Source organism: Nerophis lumbriciformis, linkage group LG18, assembly GCF_033978685.3.
Source record: "Nerophis lumbriciformis linkage group LG18, RoL_Nlum_v2.1, whole genome shotgun sequence".
NCBI lineage: Eukaryota > Metazoa > Chordata > Actinopteri > Syngnathiformes > Syngnathidae > Nerophis > Nerophis lumbriciformis.
The window spans coordinates 45,229,912-45,255,248 of record NC_084565.2 but is presented as its reverse complement, the minus strand read 5'-3'; the positions used below and the strand labels follow the sequence as shown (position 1 = coordinate 45,255,248).

Genomic DNA, 25,337 nt, shown 5'->3' with positions numbered 1-25,337 from the left:
TGACTGGCTGCTTTACTGCTAGCTGCCTTGTGCTAAGCTAGGCTGTGCAGATGTCAAGTGCAACAGTATGAAGGCTTTAAGGTTGCCTGCTGAGTGTGGAAGTCACCTGAGAGTTAGCAGGTGCGAGGGGGGGACCCAAGGCGCTAATTACACTGGCAACATGGCCGCCATCTCATACATGACAATAACAAGGCCATGGCAAAGCCAGGGAGCTCCAAAATGCTGACATCATCATCCACACACACACACACACACACACACACACACACACACAGGAAAAGCATCAACAAATGTATTGTTGGACTTTACCAGTAAGTGGAAGCGTCACCCTGCAGGCTCCCCTCCGGCTGTTTTTGTCAAGTCTTCACTCCCACTGGACCACCTTTCATCACGTCCACTGAAGTAGAGGATGACACTTGGCCGCATCACAGCAAGGAAACAAACTGCAGTTGCGGGTTAGATGACGAAGGAGGTTGTGCGAGAAAACAAACACACAAGAAGTGCTTTCAGTTCATTTTATTTCCTTCCATGTCACCAATGTTTCCCCAGTCCTAAGTTGTGTAAACCCCAAAGGGGGAGGGGCATAAGGACAGGTTTGGTCAGCAGGGACACGGCGTGCCGGCCTCCAGGTCCACTGTCAGTCCTTTACTCAGCAAGAAGGCTTCTTGTCTCGGCTCGCGCCCGAGGAACTTCTTCAACATGGCTGACGCGTCCACGGAGCCGCCGGGCCGCAGGATGCATTTCCTGTAGTCCATGCCCACCTGCGGGCGGGACACGCCCTTTTTAAGCTTGGACTTCCAAAGAGAGGACAGTAGATGCGCTCACCTTGGGATTCATGATTCCCTCCTGCTTGAAGCGAGCGTAGAACATGTCCATGGAGAAGACCTCGCTCCACAGGTAGCCGTAGTACTGAGCGTCGTAACCGCCCGCCAAGTGGCCGAATGTCGCCGGCATGTTGGTCTCTGAAGACGCACACGCTCACGTGACCACTGGGTCGCTACATCTGCTAACAGAAGCGTCTCACCTGGTGAAGCAGGAATTCCCAGGACTTCCTGGCAGAGACGTGCGTACTCCTCTGCCGGGTCCAGGCCGGTTCTGGTGTGAAGAGCCTGGTCCACTTTAGCCAGAACGATCTGCCTCAGGTTGAAGAGACCTGCACACATGCAACAGTTCATGTCAGCGTTGGCTCTACCAAAGACCACCTCTGTTAAGTCCGTGAGGCAGGAACCCAAGATTGCTTGTAAAAAAATGTGACAGCAGCAGACGAGGCAAATTGGCAAAAAGTAATAGAATTTGAAGCATTAGGCTTGGAGGAAAAAAAGTACAACATAGGCAAAAAAAAAAAAAGCTGTAGTCAAATATAAAAAGCAAAAAATTGCAAACAAAAACTAGAAACAAGACCTAGACGAAGGAGCTAGAAGTAGTTAGACCGCTAAATATACAAAAGCAGTGAAGTTGTCACGTTGTGTAAAGAGTAAATAAAAAGAGAATACAACAAATCCTTTTCAACTTATATTCAATTGAATAGACTGCAAAGACAAAATATTTCATGTTCATTTTTTTTTGCAAATAATCATGAACTTAGAATTTAATGACAGCAACACATTGCAAAAAAGTTGTCCCAGGGGCATTGTTACCACTGTTACATGCCCCCCCCAACCCCCAATATGGCACCACTATAGTGGCTGCTGGTGGCAGGAGCTCTGTGTCATCCTTTTGTGTTCCTGGTGTTTCCCTCTTGTTGTTTTTTTGCCTTTTGGTTCAAGACTCTTTGGGACTGTGACAAGAGGTGGCACTTTCATGACTTCTGCCGTGCTTTTTTGTCAACTTCTGCTGGGTCTCTGCCACACCAGAGTCCGTTTGGAGAGACTGGAGATGTGGATGAAGAGACAGGAGGAGATGTGGATGAAGAGACAGGATGAGATGTGGATGAAGAACAGGATGAGATGTGGATGAAGAGACAGGATGAGATGTGGATGAAGAGACAGGATGAGATGTGGATGAAGAGACAGGAGGAGATGTGGATGGAGACAGGAGGAGATGTGGATGAAGAGACAGGACTGCAGAGTTTGGAGGGACTGGAGGAGATGTGGATGAAGAGACAGGATGAGATGTGGATGAAGAGACAGGATGAGATGTGGATGAAGAGACAGGATGAGATGTGGATGAAGAGACAGGAGGAGATGTGGATGAAGAGACAGGACTGCAGAGTTTGGAGAGACTGGAGGAGATGTGGATGAATAGACAGGATGAGATGTGGATGAAGAGACAGGATGAGATGTGGATGAAGAGACAGGATGAGATGTGGATGAAGAGACAGGATGAGATGTGGATGAAGAGACAGGAGGAGATGTGGATGAAGAGACAGGAGGAGATGTGGATGAAGAGACAGGACTGCAGAGTTTGGAGAGACAGGAGGAGATGTGGATGAAGAGACAGGGCTGCAGAGTTTGGAGAGACTGGAGGAGATGTGGATGAAGGGACAGGAGGAGATGTGGATGAAGGGACAGGAGGAGATGTGGATGAAGAGACAGGGCTGCAGAGTTTGGAGAGACTGGAGGAGATGTGGATGAAGAGACAGGGCTGCAGAGTTTGGAGAGACTGGAGATGTGGATGAAGAGACAGGGCTGCAGAGTTTGGAGAGACTGGAGGAGATGTGGATGAAGGGACAGGAGGAGATGTGGATGAAGAGACAGGACTGCAGAGTTTGGAGAGACTGGAGGAGATGTGGATGAAGAGACAGGGCTGCAGAGTTTGGAGACTGGAGATGTGGATGAAGGGACAGGAGGAGATGAAGATGAAGAGACAGGACTGCAGAGTTTGGAGAGACTGAAGGAGATGTGGATGAAGATACTGGATGAGATGTGGATGAAGAGACAGGAGGAGATGTGGATGAAGAGACAGGAGGAGATGTGGATGAAGAGACAGGAGGAGATGTGGATGAAGAGACAGGAGGAGATGTGGATGAAGAGACTGGAGGAGATGTGGATGAAGAGACAGGAGGAGATGTGGATGAAGAGACAGGAGGAGATGTGGATGAAGAGACAGGAGGAGATGTGGATGAAGAGACAGGAGGAGATGTGGATGAAGAGACAGGAGGAGATGTGGATGAAGAGACAGGAGGAGATGTGGATGAAGAGACAGGAGGAGATGTGGATGAAGAGACAGGAGGAGATGTGGATGAAGAGACAGGAGGAGATGTGGATGAAGAGACAGGAGGAGATGTGGATGAAGAGACAGGACTGCAGAGTTTGGAGAGACTGGAGGAGATGTGGATGAAGGGACAGGAGGAGATGTGGATGAAGAGACAGGAGGAGATGTGGATGAAGAGACAGGACTGCAGAGTTTGGAGAGACTGGAGGAGATGTGGATGAAGAGACAGGGCTGCAGAGTTTGGAGAGACTGGAGGAGATGTGGATGAAGGGACAGGAGGAGATGAAGATGAAGAGACAGGACTGCAGAGTTTGGAGAGACTGAAGGAGATGTGGATGAAGATACTGGATGAGATGTGGATGAAGAGACAGGAGGAGATGTGGATGAAGAGACAGGAGGAGATGTGGATGAAGAGACAGGAGGAGATGTGGATGAAGAGACAGGAGGAGATGTGGATGAAGAGACTGGAGGAGATGTGGATGAAGAGCCTGGAGGAGATGTGGATGAAGAGACAGGAGGAGATGTGGATGAAGAGACAGGAGGAGATGTGGATGAAGAGACAGGAGGAGATGTGGATGAAGAGACAGGAGGAGATGTGGATGAAGAGACAGGAGGAGATGTGGATGAAGAGACTGGAGGAGATGTGGATGAAGAGACTGGAGGAGATGTGGATGAAGAGACAGGAGGAGATGTGGATGAAGAGACAGGAGGAGATGTGGATGAAGAGACAGGAGGAGATGTGGATGAAGAGACAGGAGGAGATGTGGATGAAGAGACAGGAGGAGATGTGGATGAAGAGACAGGACTGCAGAGTTTGGAGAGACTGAAGGAGATGTGGATGAAGATACTGGATGAGATGTGGATGAAGAGACAGGGCTGCAGAGTTTGGAGAGACTGGAGGAGATGTGGATGAAGAGACAGGACTGCAGAGTTTGGAGAGACTGAAGGAGATGTGGATGAAGATACTGGATGAGATGTGGATGAAGAGACAGGGCTTCAGAGCTGGACCAGCTTCACAGTGTCTTGGCTGAATGAGCAGGTATCGGACACATTGTGGGCAGCCGAGGGTGGAGTCGGCTCTTTTGGTTGCTTTGTTGGGTCTGCTCCTGTCTCTGACCATGCTCCCCCCACCCCAGCAGACAATGGTGTGGAACGCTGCAGAGGCCACCACAGTGTTGAAATAATGTTTTTGTTTGGTTGCTTGTTTATGCATGGTGCAATGGTGTGTGCGCAATGTCATTTGTGGCTGTGTGTAGAAGTGGCACTGCTAGAGTGGCAGCTGGTTGCATCTGCTCTCCTCTTTTAATGTCTTTAAAGTCATTTGTGTTCTTTGATGTTACCCTATGGCTATGAGTTTTTCTTCTTCCTTGGCCTCAGTCTGGACCCCTTCTCCAGGGGCCCAGGCTTAGACTGATTTTTTTCTCTCACCCCCCCTAGCGTTTACCTGTTTCTCACCTTTATCGTAAGGGGCGGAGGAAGTTGGCAGACCCGTCAGCGATCCTGTTCTGTCTCCTGTAATGTTTGTCTGCTTTTGAATGGGATTGTACTAAGGCTGAAACGACGCGTCGACGTAGTCGACGTCATCGGTTACGTAAATACGTCAACGTCGTTTTTGTGCGTCGACGCGTCGCATATTTACGTCACACTACTGTCATGGCGGAGCGCAAAGCAGACGATGCGAGCGAGGAGAAAAAAGCACGCCAAAAGTCGTCAAAAGTGTGGGAGTATTTCAATAAACGGCCTAATAATGTTGTTGTATGCACACTGTGTCGAGCGGAAATGGCCTATCATAGCAGCACAACGGCTATGAACGAACATTTGAAAAGAAAACACCCGACAGCGTTCTTGCCATCACCATCAACTAGTCAATCGTCCGCGTGAGTATACGTTGTCATCATTACACAAAAACATGGATGTGTCATTTGTATCTGCGTTGTAAATTCATAAACTAAAACACTGTTTCGCTCTGAGAGGCGCGTTTGGCGTGCCTGTTCAGTGTTTAAAAATACGCGCTCCTCTTTAACGCTGTGGAGAGGCGGGGCCGGCGTGCGAGCGGCGAGGCGGGGCGCGCCGGGAGCGACGCTGCAATCGTGCCCAGGTGCGCGATCCGCGCACCTGGGCACGATCATCCAATCTCCTCTCGCTAAAGAAAAGCGGAGCAGCAGAGAGAGAGGGAAGAGAGACTGGAAGGAGCCAAAGTGAAGCTGACGTGGAGCGAGAGAGGAGGAGTATGGCGTCACATTAGTGCCAAAAATCCGAGCGCATAAAAACTGTTATCGCGCGCTGATTCTCCACTTCGTGCGTGCGTGGTGCCTTTCTGCGCGCTCTCTGTGTACTCCTGGCATCTCTCCTCGCGCTGTCATGTTTCTTTTTGGCACTTTGGGGGCGGGTATGCTTAGACGGCCCCTCCTTTCTGATTGGTCAGGCGAAAAACGCTGAAAAATGCTCAGAGCCAATCAGAAGTATAGCAGGGCGGGTCATCGTCAATATGTATCAAGATTTACGGAGGAAGAAATGGATAAAAAAATGTCGCGCGCTGATGAAGGTTATTTCATACCACATAAACACAATACAGGGTAATACAAACTGTGACCCAAATAAATAATAAGACAACAAACACCATAATCACATCTTTCAGCCAGAACTGGTCCACCAGCAATAACATTATTTTATATTTTCACTTCTTCTTGAACATTTGTTTTCTAATTTATGGAATTTCTTTTGATTCAGCCATAAAATTAATGAAATAATCTTTGAATTTTGTTTTTAAAATGTTAATGTTGTAATAGCTTTTAATAATGTATTCTGAAAAAGTTTAAAATAATCAGAGAACTGACTAACACTGACCCTACACAACTATGTTGCACAATTAAGTCATTTTTTTTTAAAAGCGAAAGAGGTAATTTCAACAGGTACAGCATCCTATGTCATATCTACATGTAATAAGATTTGTAACAAGGCAAACCGTTTGTAAATTGGTCGAAAATCGAGCAAGTTATGGTAATTTAATTAGTACATGTACCATTGACATCAATGTAATGATTGAGGCTAGATGTCTGAAGTAAGATGGCTACAACGTTGCTACACTGGAGAATGATTGGTCATATGAAAAATGCTCACAGCCAATCAGAAAGGAGGGGCCGTCTAAGCATACCCGCCCCCAAAGTGCCAAAAAGAAACATGACAGCGCGAGGAGAGATGCCAGGAGTACACAGAGAGCGCGCAGAAAGGCGTCGCGCGCGCGCAAAAAGGCACAGCGCGCGCGCAAAAGGCATCGCGCGCGCGCAAAAGGCACCACGCGCGCGCAAAATGGTGTCGCGCGTGCGCACGAAGTGGATAATTAGCGCGCGATAACAGTTTTTATGTGCTCGGATTTTTGGCACTAATGTGACGCCATAGAGGAGAGCCAGAGACAGAGGACGACGAGCGGGCAAGGAAGAGGAGCTGAAAAGCGAAGAAAGAAAGAGAAAAGACTTTGTGTAAAATTAAAAGATTGTAAACCTGGCAAAGCCGTCTGGCCTTCAGTCTGTCGGTCCTGAAAGAACCCCACGGCACAAGACGTGTCACAAACGCTAACGTTAATTAGTTGTGCAAATACCTTTTACAACATTAACAGTTACATATACTATGTACAAACCAACAATTAACTTTCACTTTAATCATACTATCATTGTTGTGTTATTAAGCAAAATAAGCAATACTTTTACTTTTGTTGAAATGTTTACACTGTACACTTTTTTGTATTGGATGTTTAGCTTTATTTTTGCACATTTTAAAGCAAAATAAGCAATACTTTTACTTTTGAAATGCTTATACTATTGCAGAATATTAAGATTTGCACTGGATGTTTACTTTTATATTTGCACATTAAAAAGCAAATAAGATACTTTTAATTTTGTTAAATGTTAAAAGTTTTAAATGTTTACATTGTTACAGAATATTTTGTCATGTTGTTGTCAATGTTGACTGAGTGGCCATACCTTTTTTTTTGTAAATAAAAGCCATGCCTTTTGAAAAAACTGGCCTACATTTATTTTTTCCTCTTCATTTTAAATAAAAAAATAATCGGTAAAAGGAAAAATAATCTATAGATTAATCGAAAAAAATAATCCATAGATTAACCGATTAATCGAAAAAAAATAATCTATAGATTAATCGATAGAAAAATAATCGTTAGCTGCAGCCCTAGATTGTACTGAAAATCTTAATTTCCCCTCGGGGATTAATAAAGTACTTCTGATTCTGATTTCCTTTTAACAACACTCAGTAAACGTTTGGGAACTGAGGTCACCAATTTTTGGAGCTTTTCAGGATTTGGAGCTTTTCAGGTGGAATTCTCCTACAAAACAGACCTATCTGAAGAGACAGTCAGGAAGCGGCTTTAAGATGGTCTGTAAAACTAAATCGATGTAGACTACAAGAACTGTTTTAAATGGAAACAATAAAATCTATATGACCCTAAGAAGGCCTAATTGCCTGATCAGTCTTAGGTGTGACTCATCAGGACCAGTAAGGTCTACAAACAAAAACAGGTGAAAAACAGAATGGGCAAAATGACAGGAAAAAATTGCAAACCCCCAAAAGTCACATGGTTTGCATTCCACTTCCTGTCTGGCACCCACCCGTGTTGGCCAAGCGGGACTTGATGAGTTTGTCGAGCAGCTCGTCGGGAATGGCGCCTCCTGTCTTGTAGTGGCGGGACATCCTCTGCAGAGGCTCCTTCTCCCACACCCAGTTCTCCAACATCTGGGACGGAGCCTCAACAAAGTCCCGCTCCACGTGAGTCCCGCTGAACATAGCGTAGTCGGCCTGCAGTCAAATGACTTATGAGCTGCTACTACTTATAACATGTACTAAAGAAAACTCACGAGTTACAAAAATATCTAGATTAAAAAATAAAACATTATCAATAAATTACCCTTTAGTTTGTTCTCCCTCTAGGGATCAATAGTTCAGTCACAAAGACATTCTGTGCCTGCCTGCCTGCAAGTCTGCATTGAGGGCAGGATTACCGCACGCACCACAAAGTGAGACTAAAGACTGTCAGTGAAGTCCCTGCTCCTTCTAAATGTTGTTTTTCTGTTAGCCATATTTCTCTATTTTGTTCTTCTGGGTTCCCTTTCCAACTTGGAAGAGGCATAATGCTGATTAAATATTATCTAAGCCTCACACACACAAACACACTTGTGCAGGAAAGTACTGTTGCATCACTCCTGTGGTATCTTCTAACACAGTGGTCCCCAACCTTTTTGTAGCTGCGGACCGGTCGACGCTTGAAAGTTTGTCCCACGGATCCGGGGGGAGGAGATGTTTTTTGATTTTTTGTCATAAAGAAATACAATCATGTGTGCTTACGGACTGTATCCCTGCAGACTGTATTGATATATAATGTAGGAACCAGAAAGAAACAACCCTTTTGTGTGAATGAGTGTAAATGGGGGAGGGAGGTTTTTTGGGTTGGTGCACTAATTGCAAGTGTATCTTGTGTTTTTTATGTTGATTTAATAAAAAAAAAAATATATATATTTTTTATTTATTTTTTATTTCTTGTGCGGCCCGGTACCAATCAATCCACGGCCCGGTGGTTGGGGACCACTGTCCTAACAGACATTTCCGCCGTGTTTGATGGAGTTATTGTATGGAAACAGCTGATCATCGTGATCAACCTGAAATCAATCACGGTCATATACTTGCCCAGCCCTACTCAGGGTTTGCCCTCAATAGCCAAAATACCTGTGGCAGTGGGGCCGTGGTCAGGGGCGTGGACACCATGACGTCGTCGTGTGATTTGCAATCATAAGATTTTCTTTAAAAAGGCAAAAAAAGAATCCATACATACATTCAAAAACTAACCTGTTTTATTCATTGGGATGAACACATATTGTTTTAAATGTTGCTGCTTATTGTAAAACGTACGCTGTTGAGATGTTTTCAAGTGCCTAGAGCAGTTTTAATGATTTTTTTCTTTAGCAACAAATCTGGCATCTTTTTCTATTATAGACTGTACTCATGTTTAGAAACTCTGAAGTCCATCTCTCTTTAAAAGCTGCCACATTTTGTAGATGGTTGTATGCCGGTATATATCAAAGTACAGACATGCTGACTACACTTCAGACATTTGCGTGCGCCTTGTTTACTTCGTCCAAATATCCCTTTTCAGCAGCACTGTTTTCAGATTGGCGGAGAATAATAATAATAATAATGGCTTTTCTAGACAGTCAAAGTGCTTCACAGAGAAGTGAGAAGCCATCATTGGTGGTAAGCTACATTTGTAGCCACAGCTGACCTGTGGTAGACTGACGGAAACGTGGCTGCCAGTTTGCGCCTCTGACCACCACCTATCATTCATCGTCCATTCACCAGTGTGAGCGGCATTGGGGGCGAGGGTAAAGTGTCCTGCCCAAGGACACAACAGCAGTGATTTGGATGGCAAGAGGCGAGGAGCGAACCTGCAACCCTCAAGTTTCTGGCACGGCTGCTCTCACCACGCCATGAGGAAGTGTTGTTTGTATGGGGAAGCACGGACACAAAAAGCATGTGCACAAGGAAAACCTGTTGGAATTGGGCCAGTTGTTATTAGATTGGCAATAAAGGTTAAAAATGGCTTTGGACTTTGTGTGACTTCTTCTGGAGGCTACAATACTTTTTATTACTTTAATATGGTTTCTCATAAAAAAAACAACAACTTATTTTCAAGCTGTAGTGGCTCTGATTTTGCTGTGGCACTGCACCATGTTTAGTTACCGTATTTTCCGCACTACAAGGCGCACCTAAAAACCACAAATTTACTCAAAAGCTGACAGTGCGGCTTATAACCCGGTGCGCTTTATATATGGATTAATATTACGATTCATTTTCATAAAGTTTCGGTCTCGCAACTACGGTAAACAGCCGCCATCTTTTTTCCCCGTAGAAGAGGAAGTGCTTCTTCTTCTACGCAAGCAACCGCCAAGGTAAGCACCCGCCCCCATAGAACAGGAAGCGCTTCTTCTTCTACTGTAAGCAACCACCCGCCCGCGTAGAAGAAGAAGAAGAAGAAGCGCGCGGATATTACGTTTCATTTCCTTTGTGTGTTTACATCTGTAAAGACCACAAAATGGCTCCTACTAAGCGACAGGTTTCCGGTTCATGAAAAGACGCAATCTCTCCATCCGCACACGGACTACTATTTCACAGCAACTGCCTAAAGACTTTCAAGAAAAGCTGGCTACTTTCCGTGCATATTGTAAAAACAAGATAGCTGAAAAAAAGATCCGGCCAGAGAACATTATCAACATGGACGAGGTTCCACTGACTTTTGATATTCCTGTGAACCGCACTGTGGATACAACGGGAGCACGTACGGTGAATATTCGCACCACAGGGAATGAGAAGTCATCCTTCACTGTGGTTCTAGCTTGCCATGCTAATGGCCAGAAACTTCCACCCATGGTGATATTCAAAAGGAAGACCTTGCCAAAAGAGACCTTTCCAGCCGGCGTCATCATAAAAGCTAACTCGAAGGGATGGATGGATGAAGAAAAGATGAGCGAGTGGTTAAGGGAAGTTTACGCGAAGAGGCCGGGTGGCTTTTTTCACGCAGCTCCGTCCATGTTGATATACGACTCCATGCGCGCCCACATCACGCTGGTTTTTAATATATTATTAAAGTTTGACTGACCTATCTGACTGTTTTGTTTACATTCCTTTAGCGCAGTTAGATGCGGCTTATAACACGGGGCGTCTTATAGGTGGACAAAGTTTTGAAATATGCCGTTCATTGAAGGCGCGGCTTATAACCCAGGGCGCCTTATGGTGCGGAAAACACGGTACATTAAGGAGGAAATCTGCAACTGTATGTTATATATTAGTTGTTACACCGCTACGCTAAAAGCTATTTTGCCCACGGCACACTATTGGTTGATAATGACGGAGGCAGATATTTACATATATCCGAATTTAAGTGTTACTTATTTTCTTTCATAGTCATATTTGAAAACAGCTCGTGTTTTCCATTTATTCTCTTTCTGTTTCTCTGCAAGTAAACTGTGTGTGTTAACCTTGAATGCTTTGGAATGTGTTTTGACTAGCATGTATTTTGACTATAGAGAGGGGGTAGGAGAGAGGGTTTTGGATCGGGAAGACAGACCATTTTTGGCGGCGCGATAGAATGTTCTATGCTGGACTGGTCTCAAAAAATATATCTGCAAAGCTTTGCCAATATATTACAAAATACCTATTCTGTCTCTGGTGGTTTTTCAACTCAGCTTTAAGTGTCGTAAAGAGCTTGGGAGCGACTTGTGACTTGAATTCCCTGGGAGGAACAACAGGTCCAAAACGCAACACCAACCAGCGGACTGTATCCTGCGAGCTGATTGGCTCAGCTACTGTTGCATCAGCGGTGTAACTTCCATAAAATAAGATAATTTACTACGTTTCCCAAAAGTTCTGTGCCTTCTAAATCTTCTGGTACCAAACTTAAGCGCCAGAGGAAGTTGTGTACCATCCCCCAGAAAAGGTGAACTTTCTCGATGCTACGATAAAAAGGAACTAGCTAGACGACTGTATGCTACATCTATGTATCGTTGGAACCAAAATGATATACAATGATGACTGAATGCCATAAACCAGAGATCACTGTATATATAATGTCACCCTCTGGTGGTTGTTACTAAGCATTACATCCCCATTGCTTTAAGATGTAGTGTGACAACGTAAACGCTAACCTCAGCACACAGCTGATGCATGACGTGTCCAAACTCGTGGAAGTACGTCTCCACCTCGTCGTGCTGCAGCAAGGACGGAGCGTCGGCCGTGGGTTTACTGAAGTTGGCCACCATGGCCGCCACCGACATCTGCCGAGCGCCGTTTGGCAGCAAGCAGCCAGGCTGCAGGCCAAAACAGGCGGCGTGCCCATACTTGCCCTCCCTGGGGGAACACAACAAAAGACTCAGAAGACCAGTTCTGGTGCCAGCCGAGCCTGGTAGATCTTGTTTATCACCTCGGGTAGAGGTCCAGGTAGAACTGGCCAACCACGTGACCAAAGCTGCGGTCCTTCACGGAGTAGAGCTTCACATCTGGGTGCCACACGGGGGCGCCATCCACCAGCTCAAAGGTCAAAGCCAGCAGCTCCTGGTAGATGTCCAACAGTCCCTGAGTCACCACCTCCATGGGAAAATACTCCTTCAAAAGGTTCTGGTCCACCGCGTACTGAGTCTCCTCCACCTGGAAGAAGGAAGCAGCAATGAGATAAAACAATGCTTGAGATCTGCGTCCACCTAGCTCACAAAGACTATACATCAGGGTTATCTAGTGCCGATTACGATAATCCATGAGTGGGATCGTCCGAGGCCAATCTCATGTATTAACTGTCATTTTTTTCTATTTATTTATGGTGAGTGTTATCGACAGATTAACAATATCAATACGATATTTAAACTAGTTCCTTATTTTCTTTCTCTGTGCGTAACACATTTAGCTTTGTCTTCAAGTGATTGTGATACTTAACATTCAAAGAAATGCAGTTTATTTGCCATACATTTGTTTTCGCCGATACTACAAACGTGGCTATTGATCATACCAATGCTGATACTTCAAATTTTCAAAAATAATCAAGAGATTGAATTTTTGATCACAATTAAAATCAGACAAAAACAAAGGATGTTGGTGTAACAATAACAATTAAATATTTAAATTATTTTCTACTATTGGCGCTAATCTTTAGGTTTTTACCTATAAAATCCTCCTATCTCAACGAATTTCCTGAATTTGTTAACAATACCAAAATGAAAATAAAAAAGTTTTTTGATAGTAAAGAATATCGATCTAACCACTGTGGTATTGAACTGATTCTCTAATGACTTCTCCTGGACAGTCAACACCACATCAATCATCAAGAAGGCTCAGCAGCGGCTACACTTCCTTAGAGTCCTCGGGAAGTACAACCTGAAGCCTGACCTGCTGCTGACCTTCTACCGCTCGTCCATCGAGAGCCTGCTGACCTACTGTATTACGGTATGGTACGGCAGCTGCACTGCAGCAGACAGGGAGAGGCTGCAAAGAGTGGTCAAGACGGCTCAGAAGATCATCGGCCGCCCTCTCCCCTCTCTGACGGACATCTACACCTCCCGCTGCCTCAACAGAGCCAGTGCCATCATCAAGGACAGCACCCACCCTGGCTCTGACCTGTTCCACCTGCTGCCCTCTGGGAAGCGCTACAGGTGCATTAAAACCAAAACAAACAGGCTAAAGAACAGCTTCTTCCCCAGGGCCATAACCATCCTGAACGGACTGCCCCATTGTCCCTCATAACTGCCTTCTCTTCGGTGCAATAACCCATTCCACCAACCACCCTGTTTTTGTTTTGTTTTTTCATGTAAATATTCATTTCACACCATATTCATTGCACTTCTACATTTTTTATATTTCTATATATTTGCACATTGTTTTTCTAGCATGCACACATCGCACTGTATGGAATGGCCTCAATCTCGTTACCTTGCGTAATGACAATAAAGCTGATTCTGATTCTGATTCTGATACGATACTACTTGTATCGTTACTGTAAATTCTGGACTATAAGCCGCTACTTTTTTTCCTAAACTTTGAACCCATGCGGCTTATACCATTGAGTGGCTAATTTATGGATTTTTCTGTGCTAACAACAATAACAAAAATTATTTAAAAAATTTAAATAGGAAAAAACACTCATAGGGTGTTTGTATGGCGCCATCTTTTGGACAAATATGCTCACTGTAGGTGCTGCAGTGTCCTTCCATTTATTGGTAGTGTGTTTTTTTTGTTCAACCGTCTTGTTCAGTCTTCTAGCCATACATGGACTCTTTGTTCATCACTCCAAGCAACGTTTGTAAGTTTTACAGTATAAGTAAAACTGTTTATACTTACTAAACTGTCCCATGTGTGATGTCTGTAGGAGTGTTTTCATGCATATTTGTATGTGCAAACGTAATGTAATGACGCTAGTGTCAAATTGATATCAATTGTATCGTATATCATCCATCACCCTAAATGGAGGTGATTATTATATATTAGCTTAGAGGCAGCGCCACACTCGTGTATGGAAACACACAATTAGCTGCTAACTTCTTGTAGGCCGGGGGACTAAAAATAAATATGCCAGGCAACAAGGTAGTATTTTTAGGAATTAGCTGTATCTCTGACATTTTCAACTGAACTCAGAGGCCGGACTAGTGTGATTCCTGCCCTCCATGGTTCACAAAAGGTCTCACCTGGGTCATGAAGTAGCGAGTATCCCAGGCGTGCAGGTCTCCACTGAAGGCAAGATCTCTCTTCTTGCACTCTTCCTCCTTCAGTTTGAGAAGTACAGCACGTTCTTCTTCACCCAGAGACTTAAGCTTACGGGCCAGTTCCTCTGAGAAGAATGAGATGAGAAAGCTTTGTGAGCATCCGGATTCAGGTTCAAGACAGACGACACAGATAAAACAATATTCATTTATATCACGATAGACATGTAATCAATATCAATTAAAAATGCCTTCAATATTTTTTTTTCCTTCTATGGCGGAAAAAACTGAAGGTTGTGAGCATTAAAAAAGGCACTCGTGCTCTGGCAACGAAGGAAGTGATCAATGATCAGGTAACAATATCAACTATCAAGTCGTGTGTCGCAGGCTGATGCAAATCTTTGTTGACAGAAATGTTAACGTTTCATATTTATTCTGCACATGTTTACAGCATTGGAAAACATGAACAATGTTTGTCCTCATACAGAAACCATATCGAAAGAAAACATTTATTTTTTCTCCAATGTTTTTCCATTTTCATACATTTTTGAAAAAGCTCCAGGGAGCCAATAGGGCGGCGCTAATGAGCCGCGGGTTAAGAGAAAGTAAAAATGAGGGCTGCAGATTGCCCACTAAACAAGAAAAGTCACTTTGACAGCAAGGCAAAGTATTTTAGGGATTTTTTCAAACGGACAATCTCTTTCTTTTCTTTTCAATCCGTGTCCGTTCCCTGTTTGGTGCATACCTGCCAACTTTTGAAGTCAGAAAAACCTAGTAGCCAGGGTCCAAGGGCCGCAGGCCCCGGTAGGTCCAGGACAAAGTCCTGGTGGGGGGTTCAGGCTTCGCCCCCCGACGCAAAATGATTATTAGCATTCAGACAGGTTAAAATGTTGCTAAAACCATCACTTTTCTATCAGTCACAGTGACTTTTCAAAACAAAAATATTACAGCAAAAATCATATGGGTTGATTGACATGTTTATTCTGTAAGCTAACTTCAATAGTTTGAAATTATTTTGACAGTTAATGCCAGTTATCCTGTCAACCTTTCACAAGACTTCAATTTGTTCATTGAAAGTATAAACACTTTTTACAGTAAACAAATGGTAAAACAGTACTAAACAATTCCATAAAAAAAAAAATTGGTGTCATTATTAACTTTCTGTCCAAGCTTGTATAATCTACTGCCTTGTTCAATTGTAAAAAATATTCTGTGCCTAAAATTCACATTTCTATCACAATTATCATACTGTAAACATGGTAAGCTAACTTCATTAAAATTAATAGTCCTGTCAATAGCATGGAATTACAATTCAAATGTAGTTTTTTTGTAAGCCTTTCAAAAGAATTCAAAATATGAAAAATGAATGAAAATTAATTGAAGCCATCAGACACTTGAAAAGTGGCACATCACATCTCTAATGTAATCATTTGAACTTTTCAACAGAAATAGCACTGCAAAAATATTAAGGACATACTTCTGTATTTTGGTAGTTATAATATATAACATTTAACACGATTTCTTCAACTTGGACTTGAAAGCATAAATAGTATAAACACTTTTAACAGTATAACAGTACTAAACAATTCCAATAGATAACATTGGTGTCATTACCTTTTTGTGGCTAAAATCCGAAAAACGTTGAAAGTTTTCCACTTGTATCGCTAGCAACGGCATTAGACTTGTGTTTTTTTGTCCCAACGTGGTCTTTTACATCGCTAATTCCTCCGTGTCCGATCGAAAAATCGTGTCTGCACAAGGTGCAATTCGCGTAGTTTTCACCCTTTTTGGAACGGATAATTATTCCCGGATAGGCTTTTGAATATTCTTCACGGAATGACTGCAGTTTTCTTTTCGGTTTAAGACTCGTTTGCGATTTTTCTCCGGCTGATTCCATGATCGTTCGCTTGTTTGGAAACAATGGCAACTGGTGCCTCGTGCTTGGCAGCGGTGCTATAAATAGCCTCGCGCATTTAAAAAAAAAAAAAATTTTTAATTAATGAAAAAACGTATTTTTTATCACTGCAACCGTAACCCGAAATAGGTTGATGAAAACCGTACTAATTACGGGAAAACCGGAGTAGTTGGCAGGTATGTTGGTGCAACAAGTAGGAACTAAAGTGCAGGACTGTATAAATAAAATAAATGACAAAATATAACAAAAATTCGCTACTTAAAAATAATAGTAATTTGGTCCAATGATATTAAAATAATAATTACTTCATAGCATCAATTCATTTCCATACTTAAATAAGGATAACAGACCAAATAAATGTTACACAGGCCTAACTTCCTGGCACTAAACCTGCAAAAAAATAATTATTCTCAGCTTTCTATATGTATCAGTTTCAAACGTTGCACTATTTTCAACAATTATTTTTGCACCTTCATTTTAAGAGGACATTGTTAATTGTTCTATGTGATTTTAGACCTTTGTTTACATTGATTGTTTTCCAAGCTTGTGTTGACAATTCCTTTCGTTTCTGCCTCGATAACTGAAAGGATTATAATCAAAGGAAGGTAACATTTGAAATGAAAATGATTACATTTAATATACTTTTCTGTTCATCCTTATTTTCGATATAAAAAGCGATCGATAGACCGATATTAAACACTTATATCGTGATACAGTTTTCCGCCCTATCGCCCAGCCTTTTTTGAGGCGTGATCCTTACCTAGGAAGGCGGCCACCTGCTTGCCAGACTTGGCCATGTTCATCTCCAGCACAAAGTCGGCGTGGGTGCTGAAACCAAGCAGAGAACTCTTGCGGGCTCGAAGCTCCACCAACTCTTTCAGGATGAAAGAGTTCTCCTGCACACACACCAGAAACACGTGTCACGTCCTGTGGCGTCAAGAAGGAGTTGAGAAATTCACCTCTCTGCAGCGCGAGTTGAAGGCCTCCTCCAGTTTCTTGCGGGTTTCTGGGACGAAGCATTTCTTCATGGTGGGGAAGTAGTGTGGATACTTTAGAGTCAGCTTCAGATTGTCTCCATCTTTCTCCAGCGAGCTCAGGAAGTCCTCCGGGAGTCCGCCTGCACCCAGCAAAGGAACAACACACGCCCTTAGGAGAATCAGTCCAGGTGGCAGTTATAACCAGCCACCCGGTTCTCACCCAGTTCCTCCCTGCTGAAGGACAGACTGGTGGTGTCCTCGTTCAAGTTCTTGTTGAAGTCGATGCACAGGTTGCTCAGCTTCTTCTTGATGCTTTTAATCTCCTAGGTCAACACACACACACCACATTCAGTCAAAGACGACAAGAGGTTTCAAGACAAAAGCCCAATATGGTCCACCTCTTGCGTCTCTTTAGGCAGGTGGAGTCCATTTCTCTTGCCCAATTTGATGAGCCGCTCCATGTAACGCTTGGACTCGGCAGTCAGGCTGCTGGTTTCAGTCTTCTTCTGCGGACAAAAAGGTCCTGGTTTAAACTGGCGGACTAGTAACTAGTAACTGCTTGGGATGGGTACCGTTCACATTTGAAACGATACAGTGCAGATACCCGGGACCTGGGAATCCATACCGGTACTCATTTTTGGTACTTCTGTGTGTGCTAATAAATATGAATTTTGTTGGCATTGAAAATGACAACATTACCTAGAGCAGGGGTGTCTAACGTTTTTCCAGCTAGGGCTGCATTCAGAAAAATGAAAGGATGTGGGAGGCTACTTTAAACATTTTGTACAAATAAAATGCTAAAAGCAAACCAGTGTACGTTAATACGAGCTGAACAAACAATCCACATTAGCTTTGTGTTATAGGTGACAAAGGAGATTAGTGTAATACCTAATAATTAGGGCTGTCAAAAATAAGCTATCTCATGCAATTAATCACCAAAAATATTGCATAAGTCATGTACATACGCAGATTAATTGCACAATTTTAGGTTCTAATCTATTCTAACAATAAGATTAGACTTTAGTTCAAATATTGGGTCTTTTTTTAATTTATTTAAGTTATTTCAAATTACTACTAATTATAAATGATAAATGGGTTGTACTTGTATAGCGCTTTTCTACCTTCAAGGTACTCAAAGCGCTTTGACACTACTTCCACATTCACACACACATTCACACACTGATGGAGGGAGCTGCTTGTGATTAATCCAAATTTAAAAGTGTGATTAGTTGAAGGTAGAGAAAAAAAAGAAGCTTACACGGACTACAATGGCGAATGCGTGCACATTTTCAGGACTTATGCAGATCCCAAATACACATCAGCAGGTACCAGAAGGTAAGAAAAGTTGGTTTTGCATGATATTGCGAAACAAAACGCCAGGTAATATGTCTGCTAATAGGTGCCATTTTGCGGTCCTTATACACACACCATAATAATACTTGTATGTTTAATGCTCCGACAATCCATCAAGCGGTGCGGCTTCATAGCTTACCGAAGTCGTACTAGAAACATTTTGACAGATTTTTGTGTAATGTTCTGTATTCTCAATGGAACATTTAAAGCTTTGGTGTCGTTTACTGGCGTCATCTTGCAGTTTACACGTATCTCTTATGTAAGACTGCTGGTCACACTTATCATTACACCATGTACCAAATAAAATTGCTTTGAGGTCGGTAAGCACAAGCAGAATTATTCCATACATTCGGCGCACCGGGTTATAAGGCGCACTGTCGATTTTTAAGAAAATGAAAGGATGTTAAGTGCGCCCTATAGTCCAAAAGATACGTTCATTTTATTTTAAAAACCTGTTGAAGGTAGGGATGTCCCGATCCGATATTTGGATCGGATCGGCTGCCGATATTTGCCAACAATTGCGTATCGGCAAGGCATGGGAAAATGCCGATCCAGATCCAGTTTAAAAAAAATTCCGGTCCGTGTTTTCCAACGCACCGATTTAAATAATACATTCCACTTTTCTGCTGCTCCGTAATTTCCGTTCCGCATTTTCCAGCACACCTTCAACACATCCACAATTCTCACGCAGTTGCTTTTAGCTGCTGGCATTACACGACAGGCTCTTCTCACACTTTCCTGTGTCTCCCTCTCACAGACAGCAAACGCACCTTCTTACACACATCACATACTGTCACGACATACGTCACATACTGTCACGTCACACGTCACATACGTATACGTCCTCTCCCAGCAGAGAGCGAGGTAGCAGCATGGTTAACGTTAGCTGTGATGCTAGCGCAGGTGCTCGCATATCAAACTGTTTTGGCTGTCTTTTTGACACTTACATCCGGCGCCCCCCTCCACACCCTGGATTATAAATAATGTAAATAATTCAATGTGATTATCTTGTGTGATGACTGTATTATGATGATAGTATATATCTGATAGTATATATCTGTATCATAAATCAATTTAGGTGGACCCCGACTTAAACAAGTGTAAAAACTTATTGGGGTGTTACCATTTAGTGGTCAATTGTACGGAATATGTACTTCACTGTGCAACCTACTAATAAAAGTCTCAATCAATCAATCAAAACACATAGAATCATCATACTGCTGTGATTATATGCATCAAGTGTTCATTCAAGGCTAAGGCAAAATATCCACATATATATTGTGTATCGCAATATGGCCTTAAAATATGGCAATATTAAAAAAAGGCCATATCGCCCAGCCCTAGTTCAATGATACCATTTCTGTTTGTCATGTATAATTTTGTCTATTTTGTGTTTATCCTTGAATAAACAGGTCAGTTTCTTGTTACCAACCATTGTGTATTATTCAAACTCCCCTAATTCAGCTGGCTAGTTGTTATCAAGAGTACTAAAACCCTTTTCAACATGATTCTGACAACTAAGTAGGCTAAATAACTTTAAACTTTAATACATGCTCGGATAGGCCAGTATCGGTCAGTATCGGTATCGGATCGGAAATGCAAAAACAATATCGGTATCGGATCGGAAGTGCAAAAACCTGGATCGGGACATCCCTAGTTGAAGGTCAATAAAAAACAGCTGCAGGCCAATATGGGCCCCCAAGCCGCACTTTGGGCACCCGTGACATAGAGGTAGTTTGGCTGAGTCTGCTCTCAGTACTGCTGGAGTGATCACCAAGTGCTGAATTTCAAAGCGTGCGTGACGTCACGTGCAACACAGACACTGTTGGATTTTACGTGAATCTCTGCCCGCAGGATTCGGTTGATGCCAAAAAAGTACCGGATTTGGTACCCGTCCCTAGCGACTGCTCCTTTTTGGGTAAGGTTGATGCCTGACAGGACAGTCGCTGGCTCACCTCCAGGGCCACGATCCTCTGGTACACGTCTTCCCTCATGCTCATCTCCACGTCGAACTCTGACAGCTGCTTGTCCGCCGCCGTGCTGGCCGTGCGCACCTCCTTGTTCGGAGACACGTGCTGCGGGAAGTCCAGCACGTTCCTCTGGACTGGGACATGAGTGGAGCGGGGTTAGAAACACACTTATTTCTAGCATCATGCCAACAATTTCATACCATGTGTGTGTGTTTTAGTCAATGTTTTAAATGAGTGTGTTCATACAGCAGAATAAAAATGGAGTCAAAAGCTTGTTATTGTTGGTGGCTGCACAAAGTGCTGATAAAGATGAGCTTTACATCGCAGCGCCAAACGCCAACTCAGCGATCCTGCCTGGCTCAACAACTGCGCTTACACATTGTTTGCCTTTGTGTGGCCTTTCTTTACATTCGTGTGGACGGTGCACGGAACCATCCGGACGCTAGTGATGGGTCCGGCAACACCGATGCATCGGCGCATGCGTCGAGCTCATAGAGCGAAACCCTGAGTCGGTGCGCGTACCGCTTTTAGAAAGTCACGTGACCGATCATGAGCTGTTTTGGTCACGTGACCGATACGTGAACTGTGTCGCACGGACGCCTCCTCTGTGCCCTGTGAGCGGCTCTTTTCTACAGCCGGAGAAATAATAACTAAGAGAAATCGTCTAAAATGTAATACGTAGGAAAAACTTTTATTTATTTTTTATAAAAATGTGTAAAAAAATAAAATTAAAAAAATTCCCAGTCCACAATCATCCACAACACGTTCTATTAGATTTCCATGTTATGATACATGTTCACATTATTTATTGACTGTATCTAAAAAAGATAAAAATATATTTTTATTTAAATGAAGATATGAAATAATCCTAAATGAAATACAATGACTTGGTTTATATTATTGTATATACTAGGGCAGGGGTCACCAACGCGGTGCCCGCGGTCACCAGGTAGCCCGTAAGGACCAGATCAGTCGCCCGCTGGCCTGTTCTAAAAATAGCTCAAAGAGCAGCACTTACCAGTGAGCTGCCTCTATTTTTTAAATTGTATTTATTTACTAGCAAGCTGGTCTCGCTTTGCTCAACATTTTTAATTCTAAAAGAGACAAAACTCAAATAGAATTTGAAAATCCAAGAAAATATTTTAAAGACTTGGTCTTCACTTGGAATAAGCGGTAGAAAATGGATGGATGGATGGGTCTTCACTTGTTTAAATTAATTAATTGCTTCTTATTACTTTTAGAAATACAATTTTAGAGAAAAAAATACAACCTTAAAAATGATTTTTAAACAAATATACCTTTTTACCTTTTAAATTTCTTCCTCTTCTTTCCTGACAATTTAAATCAATGTTCAAGTATTTTTTTTTTTTTATTATTGTAAAGAATAATAAATATTTTAGCTTCTGTTTTTTCGACGAAGAATATTTGTGAAATATTTCTTCAAACTTACTATGATTAAAATTCAAAAAAAATATTCTGGCAAATCTAGAAAATCTGTAGAATCAAATTTGAATCTTATTTCAAAGTATTTTGAATTTCTTTTAAAATTTTTGTTCTGGAAAATCTAGAAGAAATACTGATTTGTCTTTGTTAGAAATATAGCTTGGTCCAATTTGTTAAATATTCTAACAAAGTGCAGATTGGATTTTAACCAATTTAAAACATGTCATCAAAATTCTAAAATGTATCTTAATCAGGAAAAATGACTAATGATGTTCCATAAATTCTTTTTTTAATTTTTTCAAAAAGATTCAAATTAGCTAGTTTTTCTCTTCTTTTTGTCGGTTGAATTTTAAATTTTAAAGAGTCGAAATTGAAGATAAACTATGTTTCAAAATTGTATTTTAATTTTTTTCGTGTTTTCTCCTCTTTTAAACCGTTCAATTAAGTGTTTTTTTCATCATTTATTCTCTACAAAAAAACCTTCCGTAAAAGGAAAAAAAAATGTACGACGGAATGACAGACAGAAATACCCATTTTTTTTATATATATACATTTATTTATTTAGCTATTCTTGTTTAACTCACACTTACGTGTAACTTACAAATGACAATATATTTATTTATTTAAGTGTGTATCAAACTGGTAGCCCTTGGCATTAATCAGTACCCAAGAAGTAGTTTTTGGTTTCAAAAAGGTTGGTGACCCCTGTACTAGGGCATCAAATCAGTGTCAGTTGAGTCGGTCCATAGGTTGCCTGTAGGGATTTTTAATGTCCAGCAGATGTCAGTATTTAGTGACACAGTATCAATACAGTATCAATACTAAGGCTGAAACGACGCGTCGACGTCATCGGTTACGTAAATACGTCGACGCCGTTTTTGTGCGTCGGCGCGTCGCATATTTACGTCACACTACTGTCATGGCGGAGCGCAAAGCAGACGATGCGAGCGAGGGGAAAAAAGCACGCCAAAAGTGTCGGAGTATTTCAATAAACGGCCTAATAATGTTGTTGTATGCACACTGTGTCGAGCGGAAATGGCCTATCATAGCAGCACAACGGCTATGAAGGAACATTTGAAAAGAAAACCCCCGACAGCGTTCTTGCCATCACCATCAACAAGTCAATCGTCCGCGTGCGTATACGTTGTCATTATTACACAAAAACATGAATGTGTCATTTGTATCTGCGTTGTAAATTCATAAACTAAAGCACCGTTTGCTCTGAGAGGCGCGTTTGGCGTGCCTGTTCAGTGTTTACAAAGACGCGCTCCTCTTTAACGCTGTGGAGAGGCGGCGGCGGCGAGCGAGCGGCGAGGCGGGGCGCGCCGGGAGCGACGCCGCAAGAGACAGGGGACGACGAGCGAGCGAGGAAGAGGAGCTGAAAAGCGAGGAAAGAAAGAGAAAAGAGTTGGAAGAGAAAAGACTTTGTGTAAAATTAAAAGATTGTAAACCTGGCAAAGCCGTCTGGCGTTCAGTCTGTCGGTCCTGAAAGAACCCCACGGCACAAGACGTGTCACAAACGCTAACGTTAATTAGTTGTGCAAATACCTTTTACAACATTAACAGTTACATATACTATGTACAAACCAACAATTAACTTTCACTTTAATCATACTATCATTGTTGTGTTATTAAGCAAAATAAGCAATACTTTTACTTTTGTTGAAATGTTTACACTGTACACTTTTTTGTATTGGATGTTTAGCTTTATTTTTGCACATTTTAGCAAATAAGCAATACTTTTACTTTTGTTGAAATGTTTACACTTGTTACAGAATATTTCCGTTTTGCACTTTTTTGTATTGGATGTTTATCTTTATTTTTGCACATTTTAAAGCAAAATAAGCAATACTTTTACTTTTGAAATGCTTATACTATTCCAGAATATTAAGATTTGCACTGGATGTTTACTTTTATATTTGCACATTAAAAAGCAAATAAGCTACTTTTAATTTTGTTAAATGTTAAAAGTTTTAAATGTTTACATTGTTACAGAATATTTTGTCATGTTGTTGTCAATGTTGACTGAGTGGCCATACTTTTTTTTTTGTAAATAAAAGCCATGCCTTTTGAAAAAACTGGCCTACATTTATTTTTTCCTCTTCATTTTAAATAAAAAAAAAAATCGGTAAAAGGAAAAAATAATCTATAGATTAATCGAAAAAAATAATCTATAGATTAACCGATTAATCGAAAAAAATAATCAATAGATTAATCGATAGAAAAATAATCGTTAGCTGCAGCCCTAATCAATACAGTTTTGCAATGTGTCGAAACGCTTCATGACGCCTCATCAACCCATCACTACCGGACGCACGCCGCAACACCAAACACCAGCATGACGACTGTTATTGAAATTAAACGTGCCCAAGTTTGACTTGATCCTGCGTTGCCACGGCGACGGGCGAATACTGACCCGTGTACTCCACCTCCACGTCGGCGAGCACCTTGAGCGTGTTCTCGAAGGTGACGGCGTCCAAGGCCAGAGCGCCGACGCGGTCGTAAGCATCCTCGGTGCTGGCGATGAGCTCGTCGGCCTTCTTGAGGATCTGTTCTGCGCCCAGATCCCACCGCAGGCGGTTCTGGGAGCACACGAGGGTTGGACCACCCATCACCACTTCACCTGCAAGTGATCACATGACACCCATCACTTCACCTGCAAGTGATCACATGACCAGCGCCTGATGACAACAATGCTTGGCATTCTCTAGAAGACTATGTGTTGAATTATATCATTGACGTGCATTTCTGATTGCCATTTGAAGCTTCCTGTACTATAACATGTTTATTGTTTACACAAACCCATCGAAGAAATAACTGAAATAAACCGTTAAACACATTTAAATGAGTAATATTAGGAAATCATCCACTATTTCCCTAACAGGCTGAATTAGATATATATAACATATATATCCATCAGTTATCTTGATCTCAAAGATATTTTGTACGCAACTTTGTCTTTGTAAATGCAAGCTAGCTACAACGTCATGGCAGCTAGCTACATAGCGGCTAACACTTTCAAAGACTGGCGCGGCCTTAAGAAGACAAAAAGACGAAAGTCAAGCTGACAGGCCACATTTAGTTTTAGGGATTTTTTTGGGGGGGGGGAACAATGTTACTTTTGCACTGACCTGTCGGCCCCATGTCGACGAGCTGATTCCAGAAGTCACTTCTCCGTGCTTGTGTCACAAAGCGCCATGAGGCGAGACAACGTCAGCCCTGGGTGTTCCGGTTTGGATTTCAAAATAAAAGTCGAAAGGCTCCGAAATACCTTGAACAACGG

At 42.3% G+C, this 25,337-nt stretch overlaps 1 protein-coding gene across 1 annotated transcript; it reads right to left on the bottom strand.

The window, feature by feature from the left end:
• Nucleotides 1-501: 501 nt before the first annotated feature.
• On the bottom strand, nucleotides 502-25,316 carry thop1 (thimet oligopeptidase 1). The gene is made up of 14 exons (XM_061978479.1): nucleotides 25,186-25,316; nucleotides 24,471-24,677; nucleotides 20,597-20,745; nucleotides 17,687-17,794; nucleotides 17,509-17,611; nucleotides 17,271-17,428; nucleotides 17,072-17,207; nucleotides 14,382-14,524; nucleotides 12,134-12,357; nucleotides 11,859-12,060; nucleotides 7,776-7,962; nucleotides 1,025-1,153; nucleotides 826-962; nucleotides 502-761 (listed from the first exon to the last, which is right to left on the bottom strand). The coding sequence occupies exons 1-14, from the start codon at nucleotides 25,196-25,198 to the stop codon at nucleotides 600-602; spliced, it is 2,058 nt and encodes a 685-aa protein (XP_061834463.1). The 5' UTR covers nucleotides 25,199-25,316; the 3' UTR covers nucleotides 502-599.
• Nucleotides 25,317-25,337: the final 21 nt, after the last annotated feature.